Raw genomic sequence first — 16,206 nt, forward strand, 5'->3', positions numbered from 1 at the left:
TCTAAGTGTTTTTGCAGGAGATGCATCATAAAAATACTGGTGACATAGTTTGAAAGATTAAATACACATTTGCAGATTAAGGCTCACTTAATGTTATGACCACAACAGTAAACTGGACAGTATAACAATCAACATTCTGAAGAACATCAGAAGTTCTACAGAACCTCTGGGAAATAATGACCTATAAGATTTTTATTACATGGTTAAGACAATGTGTAGTTTTAATCTGCAGAGACTGAAAGATGAGTTGTTGTGGGCAACTTTTGATGCAAATGCTTTGTAGACAGACAGGTGATGACTGCACATCGTGTATTACAAGCCATTAATTTTTATACTTTACAATAATGGGAGGCCTGGGTGGCTCAGTCAGATAAGTGTCCAACTCTTGACTTAGGCTCAGGTCATGATCTCTCAGGGTTCATGGCTTCGAGCTCTGCGCTGACATCAGGTAGCCTGCTTGGGATGCTCTCTCCCCCTTTCTCTCTGCCCCTCTCCCTCCGGCGCTCTCTCAAACTTAAAATGATTAACTTTATGTTATATGAATTTCACCTCAATTTTTTTTTTAAGTGAGATTTTTTTAAATCCCACACCCATCACAATAAATTAACAGTATTTATACTTTTGTTCTCTACTACTATTACAGAAAGTGTTTTGTGCTAATGAAAGATGTGGAGGAAGGGAAGGGTTTCTTAAGAACCACACAGTAGTAAGATTCCAAATCTACCAAATCCCTCTATTATTAGAAAGTACCTGTAAGAAGAAGTACTGTTAATAAAATTGGTTCCAGGCTGGGTGACTCCAAACCTACACACCTGCCCCGGGAAAATTGGCTCTTAAGTTATCTTAGTTAAAAGCAACACTGTATTTCATCTCCTAAACCAAAAATCACCAAGGAAAGAAATCTGCATAAATTTCAGTGCACTGGTAACTATTAGTTATCTCATTCTCATCATTCGACTCAAAAATAAAGTTATTTAGAAAGAAGTTTTGTTACTCTCAACTCCCAGGCAAGTCTTTTAACAATAATGGCCCATCACAATGGAACACACTACCAAAACATGTTGGAATAAATTGTACTTTCCATGTAAGAGATATTTGTAAAACGAATATATTCAAAGATCCAAGTTATTCTTAAAAAAAAAAAAAAGATGAAAAACTGCTTACCCTGTTGCTAAGGACCTTCTGAACAGGCTCAGAATCATCAAACACAACAAAACCAAAATTGGGTAATTTCCCGCCACTGTTAATGCGCAGCTCCACCACATTCCCATAACCTGCAAAGGAAACAAAGACTCTCAAGTAACTTCTTAGAACATTTCCTTTAAATATTATACACACACTAATCAATGACAGCCGCTAGTCAACATGGGGCTACAGACCGCTTGTAATGTGGCTAGTCCAAAACAAGAAGTGCCGTAAGTGTGATACACACTGGACTTCAAAGACTTAATATGGAAAAATGTAAAACAGCTCTTATTTTCACACGTTGAAATGATGTTTTTGATACACTGGGTTAAATCAAATATTAAAATTAAATTATCCAGTTTCTTTTTACCTTTCAAAATATAACCAGTAAAAAAAATTAATTAAATAAAATAACCACTAGAAAACTTAAAATTACATATGTAATTCACTTAGATGAACGAATCTAGTGTTTAAATCTCAACAGATAGATGTATTAGGTAAATCTAGCACTTAAAACTCAGGAACTTAGGGGCGCCTGGGTGGCTCGTTTGGGCATCCGACTTTGGCTCAGGTCATGATCTCGCGGTCCATGAGTTCGAGCCCCGCGTCGGGCTCTGTGCTGACAGCTCAGAGCCTGGAACCTGTTTCGGATTCTGTGTCTCCCTCTCTCTCTGACCCTCCCCCATTCGTGCTCTGTCTCTCTCTGTCTCAAAAATAAATAAACGTTAAAAAAAAAAAAATTTTTTTTTTTTTTAAAAACTCAGGAACTTACTTTGAAAAAAATCTTTAAGTTCTGATTTATCCACTTCATGTGGCAGATTGCCAATGAAAAGTTGGTGACTATCAGGGTGTCTCACAATTCTTCGGGGTTCAACGTCACCTTGCTCACCAGCCTCACGGACTTAAGAAAACAAAAACAGCAGCGATGAAAGAGAAAGACATTTTCAGTGGCTATTTCAATGATTTTTTTCTCCACCCCCAAACACAGGTAATTCCATCAGCCCCATAATTTATTTTTAAAGTAGAAAATATCAACCACCCCTAAAGAACAAGCTCTCACCTCAAAACCCCCCAAACCAGAGAAGTCACCCTTCTGAGCTCTTACTTGGTCTAGGTCCCCTCTGGGGAGGAATATTTATTCGTTGTTCTCGCACTCTTTGATCCCTCTGAGGCCTCTGCGGTGGAATCTGAGATTCAGGCTTAGACTCCGGACGAGGCTGAAAAAATCGTAAGTTAACCTCTGTGTAAAAAGAAAGCAAGTTTACCTTTTTTCCTGTAAAGTTTCTTAGCTAACAATAAGGTTTAAAGAGAAAATGACACGGGTGCCTGGGTGGCTGAGTCGGTTAAGCATCCGACTCTTGGTTTCAGGTCATGATCTCACAGCTTTGTGGGTTTGAGCCCCACATTGGGCTCTGTGCTGGCAATGTGGAGCCTGCTTGAGATTCTCTCTCTCACCCTCTCTGCCTCTCCCCAACTTGTACTATCTCTGTCTCTCCCAAAATAAACTTTCAGCATCCAACTTTGGCTCAGATCATGATCTTGCAGTTCATGAGTTCAAGCCCTGCATCGGGCTCTGTGCTGACAGCTCAGAGCCTGGGCCTACTTCAGATTCTGTGTCTCCCTCTCTTTCTCTCTTGAAACCAATTAAACATTAAAAAAAAAATTGTTTTAATAAAAATAAAAACTGACAGCTCTCCAAAAAAGGAAATTATTAAAAACCACCCTGTACTCTTCTCTGCTCTGTGTACCAGTTCCCACATTCTCCAAACCTATGTGAAGCACATTACATGAAATACAAGTAAATGTGCCCAATATACAAGCTTAGAAACTCACCTGCGAAGCTGGTACTTTAACAACGTGAGGTGGTATCCCAGTAACTGGAACAGCTCCACTGGGTGGAAGGTTCTTACTGGTCACAGATGCCCAAGAAAATGTCTAAGGGAACAACATTACTTGATTACCCCTTTCAAAATAATATAAAAGCTATTAGTCCTTAATTTCTTGTACATAATACATGCGTCACATTTTCATATTAGATAGGATGTTGTTCCTAAGTATCTTGAGATTCCTTTTCTTCCCCTACTTACAAATTTAGCGTTAAAATCCCCTAGGACTAGTCATCAAGTATCAGCAAAGTAAGAAAAGGTTTAAGGTCTAAGAAGCTACTTTCACTCAATTTCAGGTTTGTGAATCAAAGAAAATTCTCTCTCCTTCAAAACCAGCTTCCTTCTAGGATTCTCCCAATTAATGGTACAAACATCAACCCTGTTACATCAACTTTAGAATTCCCTTGAACACCTTTTCAATCCGTATCAAACTTCCTAATTCTTACTATTTACGACTTAACTACCTTCATTGCCACAAGCTTAATCCCAGGTGTCAAGATTTCTCTCCAGGGCTACAATAGCAGTCACCTAACTAGTCATTCCTCCTCAATCCAGCCAACCTACTTTTCTCCCTGCAAGCTCAAGTCATTTCCTACTCACCTAATCACTGCCCTCTAGAGAGAGACCAAGAACCCTACCTGTTTTACCAATATCTCCCACACCCAAAACAATGACCAGCAGAGGTGCTTGAACTATTAAATAAATGATATAAGAAAGAACCTTAAGAACCCTGACCCCATAAATACAGCACAAAACACATTCCTTCACAGAACACCAAATGTAAATGTTCTGTGATCCCAGTTAACATCACCCTGAAATGCCTCAGGAGTAACAGAAAAGCTTTGAACTTTGAAATCAAGTATTCTAATTAGAAAAGTAGCTGTAGTTTGGCAATTTGTTTCTACTTCTACTGTAAAGTTATCCTCAATTAGAGTCAGAAAAAAAGCAGGAAAAAGTCTGTTGTGCCATGATATATTTTTAAAAGGTACTTTATCACTTGTTTTTAACAAGCATTATTTTGAAACAAATTATTTAAAAAATGTGAGGTTGTTGATATGGTGATAAAAGAGCACCTGAAATTTCTGGTCTAGAAGTATTCAAGTTTCCTTGGGTGGGGAGGAGAATTACTTTCAGAAAACAATTATGCGTCTTAATTCCTATCTGAGGTATGGCTCATTATGTAGTAAGTTTCCCTGAACAAATGAAAACGTACCCATAAAGTCCACCAAACAGTACTATAAAGGAAGAGAGGTTTTTAAAAATCACCTAGAAACAGGAAGAAGGAAGACATACTACATACCCTCAGGTCTTCCTGTACTGTCTGCGCTATGTCTGCAGGTGCTGGGGAAGAACTCTTCTGGGCATCCTCAGGAGCAGTTTCTTCCAACACTGGCTCAGACTTTTCCTCTTGGATTTCAGAAACAGGTTCTTGTTCCGGTTCTGGTTCAGGATCAGGCTCTGGTTCAGCAACAGGTTCCTCTAAATGTTCTTCCAAATCATTGCTTTGGAAAATTTGAGAAACATCATTCTGCCTCCACTGATTTAGCAAGAAACTCCCAAGTATTTATTAACTATAGAGACCTGAACCAAAAAATTGCTCCCTGTCTCCAAAAAAAGATCTGAGTATTAAAACAAGACAACTCCTTAGAAAAGCATTCAATGAGCAAATCAGATTTGCTAAATTCTCCTAAGCAAATACATCAAAAACAGATCAAAATGAACCAAATCATGGTTTCTGTTACAATCCTGAAACTATCACAATTCACTTAGCTAACCACACATACAAAAAGACTAACAGCTTGTGGGGAAGGGGAAAAGAGTTGTTCAAAGGTTACAGTTTTACTTTTGCAAGATGAAAAGTTCTAGAGACCTGTTGTACAAATATTTGCACATAGTTAACATTACTACTCTGGGGCGGCGCCTGGGTGGCTCAGTCAGTTAAGCGTCCCACTCTTGATTTCAGCTCAGATCATGATCTCATGGCTTTGTGGGTTTGAGCCCTGCATGGGGCTCCGTGCTCACAGAGTGGAGCCTGCTTGGGATTTTCTTTCTCTCTCTCTCTCTCTCTCTCTCTCTCTCTCTCTCCCTCCCTCCCTCCCTCCCTCCCTACCTGGCTTGCACTGTCAAAATAAACTTTAAAAAGGAAAAAACAAATATTACTACACAGTGCACTTAAAAATGGTTAACAAGGTAAAATTTGTATTATGCAGTTTTTAACATCAAAAAAAACCTCTCAGAACTTAAAAAAAAAAAAAAGAAAAAATCACACCAGTTATTCTGGAGAAAGAAGTTATGATTCAGAAGACTTCTTCTTAAACCTTCCAGAAAAATCACAAGGAATGTTTGTTAATGCTGCAAATGATTTCCCCCTGAAATTCTAATTTGGCAGGTTTGTGGTGGGACAACAGATCTTTTTCAACTTGCAACCCAGGTGAGTAATGTGGTTAGTTTGTCATCACACCTGGAGAAACACGAAAACATCCTTTAAGCACTAAGAGTTTCATATCAGATGACAAGTAAATATTTCTATTCCTATCATATTTCTGTTCCATTGCAGATTAAAAAAAGTTTAAGATATAGTCACACATTTAGTGTCTGAGTTAATGAAACTATTTAATTCATGTCTGAATTTCTATCAATTTATGCTTGATCTCTAAATAAGTCCTTGAATATATTTATTCCCCACAAAGCACTTAATGCAATGCCTTGATGTGTTAAATACTTGATAAGAAATCCCCCAAATCAGGGGCACCTGTCTGTCTCAGTTGGTAAAGCATGAGACTCCTGACAGAGGTTTTGAGTTCCAGCCCCATGATGGGTATGGAGATTTACTTAAAAATAAAATCTTTGAGGGGCACCTGGGTGGCTCAGTTAGTTAAACGTCCAACTTGACTTCAACTCAGGTCATGATCTCAGGGTTCCTGGGTTCAAGCCCCACATTGGGCTCTGTGCGGACAGCATGGAACCTGCTTGGGATTCTCTCCCTCTCTCTCTGCACCCTGACCCCTGAGCTTATGCTCTCTCTCTCTCTCCCTCTCAAAAAAATAAATAAATAAACATTTAAAAAAAATAAAATAAATCTTGGAGGAAAAAAAATAATCCCAAAATCTATTTTTCACTTATGGCCAAGAAAAAAATGAAACCAAAAAGCAACTGATGGATACTATTTAAGTAGTTCTCATTGTGCAATAGGAATTAAAACAAGTTATAACATTTTTGTTAGCTCAGAGATACCAAAAGCAAAACCTTTCTTTTAGGAAATTAGTTATTTTCAGAGATAATTCTGAGAATATACGACTGCCCTCCAACAAAGGGAAAGACTAGACAACCCAAATTCTCATGCAGCTCTGGACAGATAAAGTTTTTCTTACCTGACAGTCTGATCATAGAAAGTTCCAGATTCATCAGGTACTACCTCAGGTGTCTGCTGTCTTTCTTCAGGTTCCTCTACCTCTTCCTCAGATTCTAAATGAGTAAAGAAACTTAAAGTAATTTGTGCTTAATTCTCAAATACAACTGACCCTTAAACAAGACAGGTTTCAACTGTGTGGGTCCACTTATATGTAGATTTTTCTCATTAAATACAGTACAATACTGTAAATGAATTTTCTCTTCCTTATGATTTTAATAACATTTCCTTTTCTCTAGCTTACTTTAAGAATACAGCACATAATTTAACATACAAAATACATGTTAATCGACTTATGTTATCAGTAGTTTCCAGTCAACAGTAGGCTATTAGTAGTTAAAAAGTTTATAGAGAGTCTAAAGTTCTATGCAGATTTTTGACCGGCGGGGGGGGGGGTTAGCACCCCAACACTCATATTATTCAAAGGTCAACATTATATTCATTTTTACAGTGTTCATCACCATCAAAAGAGTAGTGAGTGGGGGGATGAGTTAAATAGGTGATGGGGATTAAGGGGTACACTTGTACTGAGCACCTAACGTTATATGGAAGTGTGGAATCACTACAGTGTACACATGAAATTGATATTACACTGCATGTTAACTGGAATTTAAATAAAAACTTTAATTTTTGTGAATGGTGTGAGAAAGTGGTCTAGTTTCAACCTTCTGCATGTTGCTGTCCAGTTCTCCCAGCACCATTTGTTAAAGAGACTGTCTTTTTTCCACTGGATGTTCTTTCCTGCTTTGTCAAAGATGAGTTGGCCATACGTTTGTGGGTCTAGTTCTGGGGTTTCTATTCTATTCCATTGGTCTATGTGTCTGTTTTTGTGCCATTAAATAAAAACTTTAAGAGAAAAAATGAAATAAAAACATATATATAGAAAGTAAATAAAACACAGAAATTTGGTAAAATCATGGGAAAAGCTGTAAGGACAGAATTAAGGCTAATGTAGTGGCTGGGTTAAGAATAAGAACATGGAATCTGAGGTCATTTTGAGGCCCATAATCCAATGCAGGCTCTACCACGTAACTAGCTATATACAACATCAGGCAAATTACTGCTCTGTGTCTCAGTGGCCTCATCTATAAAATGAGAACAGTACTTAAAGTACTTATCTATAAGGCAGTTGTATTATACAATAAATATACAGTACTTAAATTTTTATTTCAGCCATATAAGAAGTACTGATATACTAATTATTATTAGTGTTTAGAGACCATTCTTCAGGTGTCTCTCATGTTTCTTCTGCACATCTTACAACTAAAGCAATGGCTACCTTTTGCTCCAGACTATCCTTTAGAAATATTTATACAGCAGCCTCAGAAAAGCGTCTCCCTCCAGAGCAAAGGGTAGGCACACTTACTCCCTATTGTAAAAGATTTTGATCCTTGAACTTAGGGTTCTACTCTTGCAATGCACCCTGCTACAATGCAGGTGTCGTGCAGTTCATGAGATCTACCATTGTTGCAGTGAGTAATTACCTACTACTGACTTTGGAGTTTTAGGTCTTCCATGAAGCAGGTTGACCTGTTAGATTCGAGTAGGTTGAAAACTCAGACATTCCCCTGTCTTGACAATTAGAAGTTATTAATAAAGAATACAGAGTATAATAAACACACTCAAGAAACCCATACTCTCTTCAGGTCAACCTGATGCCATCAAAAAAAAAAATTTAGACAAGTAACTTACCCTCCTGAGGCTCAGTGACAAAGCCACCAAAGACCTCATCTTGGTATCTGAAGATATCATTGTGAACGTAGAACTTATTTGCAACAGAGCCCTGCAATGCCAACAAAAACTTTTCATTTATTCAGATTTTCACCAAAAGCCAAATCACCCTACACCAATGGTTCTCTACTAAGAGCAATACTGCACCACCCAGACACATCTGGCAATGTCTGAAGATACTTCAGTTTTCACATGGGAGAGTGCAACTGAAAGCTATTGCTTGAGTAGAGGGCAGGGATGCTGCTGAACATCCTACAATGCACAGAACGGCCAGCCACAACAAAGAATTATCTGGTCCAAAATGTTACTAACACCAAGAATGAAGAATGAAAAACCCTGCTCTGCATTATAGCCATTAAAAACTACACTCAAATATATTGCTCCCTTAAAATACCACCAGATGGACAGCCAAATACTGGTAAAGTACGTAACATGTCACCACCTCAAATCTGAACAGTAACTACTTTTACCAACTGCAGCACATACTTAAAATTCCTTAAATCTGTATCCAAGAATATTGATATAAACACTCAACAGTGCTACAGCTGAAAAGGTCTGCCTAGAAGACCACACCAGAGTATAAATCCAACTATGTCATTAACTATTCAAGCTCCAACACTGTCTCTTCATCTACATTAAAAAAAAGGGGGGGGGGGATATCACATCTCCTATCTACATAGGAGATTTGGATATTAAATGAGACAGTTCATATAACAATGCATTATATAAGGTAATGTTAGATTCTTCCTCTTTAATAGGAAAAGGAAATTTAAGCAAACTTAAAATAATTCTTAATTATATCCCATATGACTCTGTATAGTTAGAAATTCATCAAGTTTTATACTACAGATAATCTAAGCCATCCTCTAAAACTCATGACTAAAATGAAACACGTTAATTTCTCAAAAAGACAACTGAGTTATTATTCAAACAGTAAGATGACAGGGGTTTTAGATTCATTATTTCTGAACAGAAAATTATCTTTTATTCATTCATTCATTCGTTCATTTATTTATGGGGGACAGAGAAAGAGAAAGAGAGAATATTCCAAGCAGCCTCCACGCTGAGCGTGGAAGCCCAACATAGGGCTCAAACCCACGAACCATGAGATCATGACCTACGCCAAAATCAAGAGTCGGAACTTAACCAACTGAGCTACCCAGGCTCCCTGAACAGAAAACTATCTTAAGGGTAATGCTAAAGAAAACATCTAATCAGCAGGTCCCTATTGAGCCACTTCCACATGCGTATGCAGATAGGCTTCCTGACTTTGTTCAGTCTGCACCAGTCAGGAAGACAGTACAAGTGCAAACTCTTCAACATAAACCCGTGGCTCCTTTCATGATAAGCAGGAAAAGAAACAGGGCTCCCTGAAGAAACAGCAGATTCTAGAACTGGGGCTGGGGCTAGGACTAGGGCTGGAGCAAGCAGAGTATCAAATGAGCCTGAAACATCTTGTGCCACAAAAGTTAAAAAGTGCTCCCTCTGCCAAAAACAAACAAATAGATAATGGTACTGTAGTTAAGAAAGAGTATTCCTTACGCTTAGGAAAAATGCTCACTGAAGTATCTGAGGATGACTAGGCATGATGTCTCCAACCTACTTATAAATGGTTTTGAATTAAAATGACAGGTAAATAGAAAAAGCATTACTAATGTACAGGCAAGTGTGGGCAATGGCTCTAGGTAAGGAGTATGTATGAGGTATTGTACTATTATCATAACTTTTCTGTAAGCTTGAAATTTCAAAATAAATACTTTCTAAAAAGATTTGTACAACCTTTCGTGGTTTGTTTCTTCATACCTCAGGAGCAAGGACAAATGTCTGCATGAATCTCCTCAAAGCCTGGTTGTTATTGGAGAGCAACCCCATCACCTGGACCACCACCCCATCATTCAGAGTGGCATGAGCATCAACATGGCGAATCTTAGTGTGGCAATTGGTAAAGTTTTGTGACATGACTTTCCTATGGATTTCCTAAAGAATCAAAGGAAGAGTTAATGACTTAAAATTTACAATCTCCAACAAAAACAAGTTTTTAATACAACACAAGTAGAGATAATCTGCATGTTTAAATTACAAACTACACAGACCCTAATTTGCCTTAGAACAGGATATCCCAGTGACCGCCTTGAGCTTTTTAAAACTGTCCTGAATTGACATACCTAAAAAAGGTTTACAGTAAATGAGAATGATCCCTGTGCTAAAACCAATTACCTCCTAACAGAAAATTTTCAGAACAAATTATTCAAAATAAGGAAATCTGACACCCTAAGCTTTTCAGTGGCTTTACCAAATAGGTACTGAACACCAAAACTGCTAAAAAGAAATTGAAAAACTTCGTCTTTAAATATCAGCAAATCTGTTATGTATGTACCTGCCTCAATATGGGTTATTTTCTAGCTGTGTAACAGCCTACACAAAGCTTGGGATGCTTACTTTCTGTCCATAAACCGCATCTGCTGGCTTTCCATTTGAATCCAATCCCCCGTGGACATAAGAAGAGTTCTTTCCATAAAATCTGTAAAACAGAGAGATAATTTACTTGTCAGGTGCAAGCATCCTAAGCCTTGATATTTATTTTTCATGTTTGGTATCTATTTGCCTCACTGGCAGAATCTTGGAAACAAGGTGTTTTTCTTTTTCATTTTTGTATACAATCATAGATCTACTCCCTACATGTCACTCAACATTTGCTGAACAGAAATAGATTTGGTCAATGAGGCAGAACACTTTATAAGTCATAAGCTCCAGATTTCAGAGTAGGATGACTGTGTTGGGAAAGATCTTGTAGTTCATGTCAGGAAGGCTACTTAGAATAAAACAAGTTCTGTTTTCACTCAAGAAGAAAACAGGCAGCTTTAATACAGATGAGGACATCTACACTCTCCTGTAAGCTTACAAAGTCTAAACCTTTTATATCTGAGAATGCATGTGAGGGGATTCCATTAAAAAATCAGTAATTTAACAACAAAAACAAAACCAGTAACTCCTGCAGGTGAGGTTTAAGAGTAATTTTTAACAATTCTTGCTGATGCATTAAGAGCTTCAGACTTTAATTCCCCATAGCTTGAATTCACCTATATCCTCAATTGCTTTGTTTTTTCATTGTAACACTGGATCGGGGGAAAAAAAAAATACTGGATCAGGAAAGCCAGATGCAGACACAAAGATATCCCAAAAAGTGCCCCAACCCAGAAATAACTGCTATTAGAATTTCTTGATAACTGGGGCGCCTGGGTGGCTCAGTCAGTTGAGCATTGGACTCTTGATTTCGGCTCAGATCATGATCTCACGGTTCATGGGTTTGAGCCCCACATCTGCACGGATAGTCTAGGGCTTCCTTGGGATTTCTCTCTCTCTCTGCCCTTCCCCTGCTCATTCACATCTTCTTTCTCAAAATAAATAAACTTAAAAAAAAAAAAAAAAGAATTTCAGGGCGCCTGGGTGGCTCAGTCAGTTAAGCATCTGACTCTTGATCTCTGCTCAGGTCAGATCTCACAATTCTTGCGTTTGAGCCCCCATCAGGCTCTGCACTGATGGTACCAAGCCTGCTTGGGATTCTGTCTGTCTTTCTCTGCCCCTCCCCTGCTTGTGCTTTCTCTCTCAAAATTAATAAATATTAAAAAAAAATTTTTCAAATTAAAAAGAATTTCTTGGGGCGCCTGGGTGGCTCAGTCGGTTAAGCGTCCGACTTCAGCCCAGGTCACGATCTCGCGGTCCGCGAGTACGAGCCCCGCGTCAGGCTTTGGGCTGATGGCTCAGAGCCTGGAGCCTGCTTCCGATTCTGTGTCTCCCTCTCTCTCTGACCCTCCCCCGTTCATGCTCTGTCTCTGTCTCAAAAATAAATAAACGTTTAAAAAAAAAAAAAAATTAAAAAAAAAAAAAAAAGAATTTCTTGCTACCTATACTACCTACAGATATGCAATTTGTCACAAATGAACCCATACATATCATTCTACATCCTGATTCTGTCCCTCTCTGGCCCCTCAAATAGGACAGTTTTGGGCCCACAGGTACCCTAAGTCTACCCTGCAAATTTTAAAGTTATTAAAAGGCTACACATCTGCCAGTGCATCAGTTCAATGCTGGCTAATCCACTTTTCATTACAGGCAAACATCAGAGATATCAGAGTTTGGTTCCAGATCAGTGCAATAAAGAGAATATTGCAATAAATGGAGTCAAATAGGCTTTTTTGGTTTTCCAGTGCATATAAAAATTATGTTTACACTACACCTTTGTCTATTAAACGTGCAACAGTATTTCTACTACAATGTAAGCAATGTAAGCAATGTACATACCTTAATTAAAAAACACTTTGTTGCTTAAAAAAAAAAAATGCTAACCATCATCTGCACTTTCAGGGAGTCCTAATCTGTCTATTGGTGGAGGGTCTTGCCTCGATGGATGGCTGCTGACCAGGGTGGTGGTTGCAGAAAACTGGGGTGGCTGTGCCAATTTCTTCAAGTTAAGACAACAATGAAGTTTCTTCCACCAATTAACTTTTCCTTTCACTAAGGATTTTCTGTAGTGTGTGATACTGTTTGACAGCATTTTACCCACAGCGGAACTACTTTCGAAATTGGAGTCAATCCTCTCAAATCCTGAGAGCCACTGCTTCATCAACTCAAGTCTATGTAATATTCTTTTTTGTTGTTACTCCCAACAATCTTCACAGCATCTTCAGCAGTAGATTCCATCTTAAAAAAAAAAACTTCTGGGGCGCCTGGGTGGCTCAGTTAAGCGTCCAACTTCGGCTCAGGTCATGATCTCACAGCTGTTGAGTTCAAGCCCCACATCGGGCTCTGTGCTGACAGCTCGGAACCTGGAGCCTGCTTCGGGTTCTGTGTCTCCTCCTCTCTCTGCCCCCCCCCCCCTGGTCCAGCTCTGTCTCTCCAAAAAAGAATAAACAAAAAAAATTTTTTTTAATTAAAACATTTTAAAAAACACTATCTTTGCTCATCTTTAAGAAGCAACTCCTCATCTGTTAATGTTTTATCATGAGACTGCAGCAACTCAGTCACATCTTCAGCCTCCACTTCTAATTCTAGTTCTCTTTATATTTCCACCACACCTGCAGTGACTTCCTCCTCTGAAGTCCTGAACCCCTCAAAGTCATCCACGAGGGCTGGGATCTTCTTCTCAACTCCTGTTCATCTTGATATTTTGACATCTTCCCATGAATCACGTCCAATATAAAGCTGTTTCATCTACACTGAAAATCTATTATTGTCCGTGTAGCCACCTTCACCACCTACCTTATCTAGATTTTCTGGATGGTTTGCTGCAGCTTCTACATCAGCACTTGCTGCTTCACCTTGCACTTTGATGTTACGGAAACAGCTTCTTTCCTGAAACCTCATCAACTAACTTGTACTAGCTTCAAACTTCTTCTGTGGCTTCCTCACCTCTCTCAGCTTTCATAGAATTGAAGAGTTAGGGCCTTACTCTGATCAGGCTTTGGATTAAAGGAATGTTGTGGCTTATTTGACCTTCCATCCCACTACTCAAAGTTCCTCATATCCACAATAAAGCTGCTCTGCTTTCTTATCATGCATGTGTTCACTGGAGTAGCACTTTTCATTTCAAAAACATTTCCTTTTTACTCACAATTTAGCTAATAGGCCAAGAGGCCTAGCTTTTGGCCTATCTCAGCTTTCAACATTCCCTACCAAGCTACTTACGGCTTTTGATGTGAAGGGACAGACAAGTGACTCTTCCTTCCACTTAATACCTAATTAAAGCCATTGTAGGGTTAAGTTAACTGGCCTAATTTGAATACCACTAAGTCTCAGAGAATAGAAGGCCCAAAGAGGGAGAGAGATGGGGAACAACGAATCAGTGTAAGAGTCAGAAGACATACAGCATTTATTGAACATTAAGTTCATGGTCTTACATGCGTAGGCATATGCCATAAAACGATTATAATAGTACCAACAAAGGTCACTGATCACAGATTACCATTAAAAAATATAATAATGAAAAAGTTTGAAATATTGTGAGAATTAGCAAAATGTTGACAAAGACACAAAATGAGCAAATACTGGAAAAATGGCACCAATGAACTTGCTAGACTGAAGATTGCCACAAACTTATAACTGCCAAAAAACACAGTATTTGCAAAGCACCATAAAGTGAAACACAATGAGATACGCTTGTATGTATGTTGTACTTCAAGATAAAATGTGAAAAAAAAAAGGTCTTGAGTCAATAAATATATCGACAAGGACTATATTAATTTCACTTAGTTCTCCTAAGTTTTATGTATTAATTTGAGAGAGTAAGAGCAAGCAAGAGCAGGGGAGAGGCAGACAGGGAGAGCAAAAAATCCCAAACAGGCTCCCCGCTGACACTGATGAACTGTGAGATCATGACCTGAGCTGAAATCAAGAGTAGGATGCTTAACTGACTGAGCCACCCAGGCACCCCTTGCTCCTTTTCAAAGTCCAAAGTTACCTAATCTCTGAGGACATAGAAACAAATTTTGACATAAAACACAAAAAGAAAAAAGGGGAAAAAAACATGTGAAAACCTGTTCAATCACTTAAGTCATGTCAACACCAGATTTGTTTTTAATTTTCTATTTATTTTTGAGAGAGAGAGAGAAAGAGAGAGAGAGAGAGAGAGAGAGAGAGGGAGAGAGAATGAGACGGGGAGGGGCAGAGAGAGGAGATACACAATCTGTGAAGCAGGCTCCAGGCTCTGAGTTGTCAGCACAGGGCCTGACGCTGGCCTAGAACTCATGAACCACAAGATCATGACCTGAGCCAAAGGTGCTTAACCGAATGAGCCACCCAGGCACCCCAACACCAGCAAATTTTTAACAGCTTACATCCTTACCTGCAAAATAAAGTTAAGTACCTAATAATGTCTTACTAAAAGGTTTTAGTAAAGATCAATAGGAAACAGGTGAAAGCAGAAAATTGTAAATTCTCAAAAATATATATATTTTCCATTTTCACAACAAGGACTCAAATTTATAAATTTTCTTTTTCACCCAATAAGGACGTGATATCCAATATGCAAGCTGGTCAAAGTAACGAGGGAAATAGTCTGGTCCAGCAAACACACATTTTGGCATCTGTAAGAAATTATTCTAACAAGTCTATAAATCAACTTGTATATTTATAGCTTTGTATAATGCTGGACTGTTTGTAAGAAGAAATAATGGAAGCAACCAACAAATTCACCACTGGGGATTAAAAGATGCTATATATCTCTATAAAATAAAAAATACATGAATACTAAAATTAATATGATACATGTACTACCCTTATGAGATGACCCCAAATTATCAAGTGAAAAACTAAAAGACAGTATGTTAAAAATGTTTGCATATACAAAGAAAAATTGTAAACATGGTTTTACTAGAGCTTTTTGTGTTTATTTCATAAACTGTTAATTTACAAGCCTATACCACATTTCCAAGTTACCCTAATTTTTAAAAGCACATGGACACAAAAATGTTACTGTAGGAATAGTCTTCGATACATTCTTACAAAATATTCATGATTCACCAAAAAACACCATAAAAAACAGAAACAAAAGCATAAATACCATATTTTTATATTTTCAGCCATGATTTTTCTGACAATGTGTAAGTTTAGGTGACTTAGTCTAATTTGTTTATACTTGTATATTCTACTTAAAAATTTAATTTTAATAGCCATCATTTATTGGCTGTTATGTACAAAGCACATATTATGCAACAAGTCTACAAAGTGCATGACAAGACTCTGAAGGATAAGTAGCTACATACTAAAAAACATTAGATCATGCATGGTTAAAAAAAAAAAAAAAGTTTTACCTGTGTAGCATGTCTGGGGCCTGGTTCAGCAGCGTGTAATACTGCCTCACAAATTCCCGCCCGACCAGCAGGGGACTAGGCTTCTCCATAACCATTGCTTTGGTCAATTCAACCTGGAAAAAAATGTTGAAGATGTTCAACTTGAAAGATCAAGTACACAGGGGAAAAATGGCAGGGGAAAAAACTG

The 16,206-nt window shown here is 38.2% G+C and overlaps 1 protein-coding gene and 1 long non-coding RNA gene across 3 annotated transcripts in view; one reads left to right on the plus strand and one right to left on the minus strand.

Moving 5' to 3' along the window:
- Positions 1-1,877, plus strand: part of LOC125934526 (uncharacterized) — a 131,016-nt gene extending 129,139 nt beyond the window's left edge. Inside the window, exon 2 of the long non-coding RNA XR_007461446.1 lies at positions 1,757-1,877. This is a non-coding gene — a long non-coding RNA (uncharacterized LOC125934526). The remainder of the gene's footprint in view (positions 1-1,756) is intronic.
- G3BP1 (G3BP stress granule assembly factor 1) overlaps positions 1-16,206 on the minus strand; it is a 38,610-nt gene that overhangs the window by 11,377 nt on the left and 11,027 nt on the right. For both annotated transcript variants that reach the window (XM_049647953.1, XM_049647954.1), the window contains exons 2-11: positions 16,020-16,132; positions 10,651-10,732; positions 10,015-10,188; positions 8,173-8,263; positions 6,443-6,536; positions 4,372-4,573; positions 3,019-3,120; positions 2,291-2,402; positions 1,958-2,086; positions 1,165-1,274 (exon numbers count right to left, since the gene is read on the minus strand). In XM_049647953.1, coding sequence (XP_049503910.1) covers positions 1,165-1,274; positions 1,958-2,086; positions 2,291-2,402; positions 3,019-3,120; positions 4,372-4,573; positions 6,443-6,536; positions 8,173-8,263; positions 10,015-10,188; positions 10,651-10,732; positions 16,020-16,114 — 1,191 coding nt within the window. In that variant the 5' untranslated portion in view covers positions 16,115-16,132. The remainder of the gene's footprint in view (positions 1-1,164; positions 1,275-1,957; positions 2,087-2,290; positions 2,403-3,018; positions 3,121-4,371; positions 4,574-6,442; positions 6,537-8,172; positions 8,264-10,014; positions 10,189-10,650; positions 10,733-16,019; positions 16,133-16,206) is intronic.

This window comes from Panthera uncia (assembly GCF_023721935.1).
Source record: "Panthera uncia isolate 11264 chromosome A1 unlocalized genomic scaffold, Puncia_PCG_1.0 HiC_scaffold_17, whole genome shotgun sequence".
In the NCBI taxonomy this organism is placed as follows: Eukaryota; Metazoa; Chordata; class Mammalia; order Carnivora; family Felidae; genus Panthera; species Panthera uncia.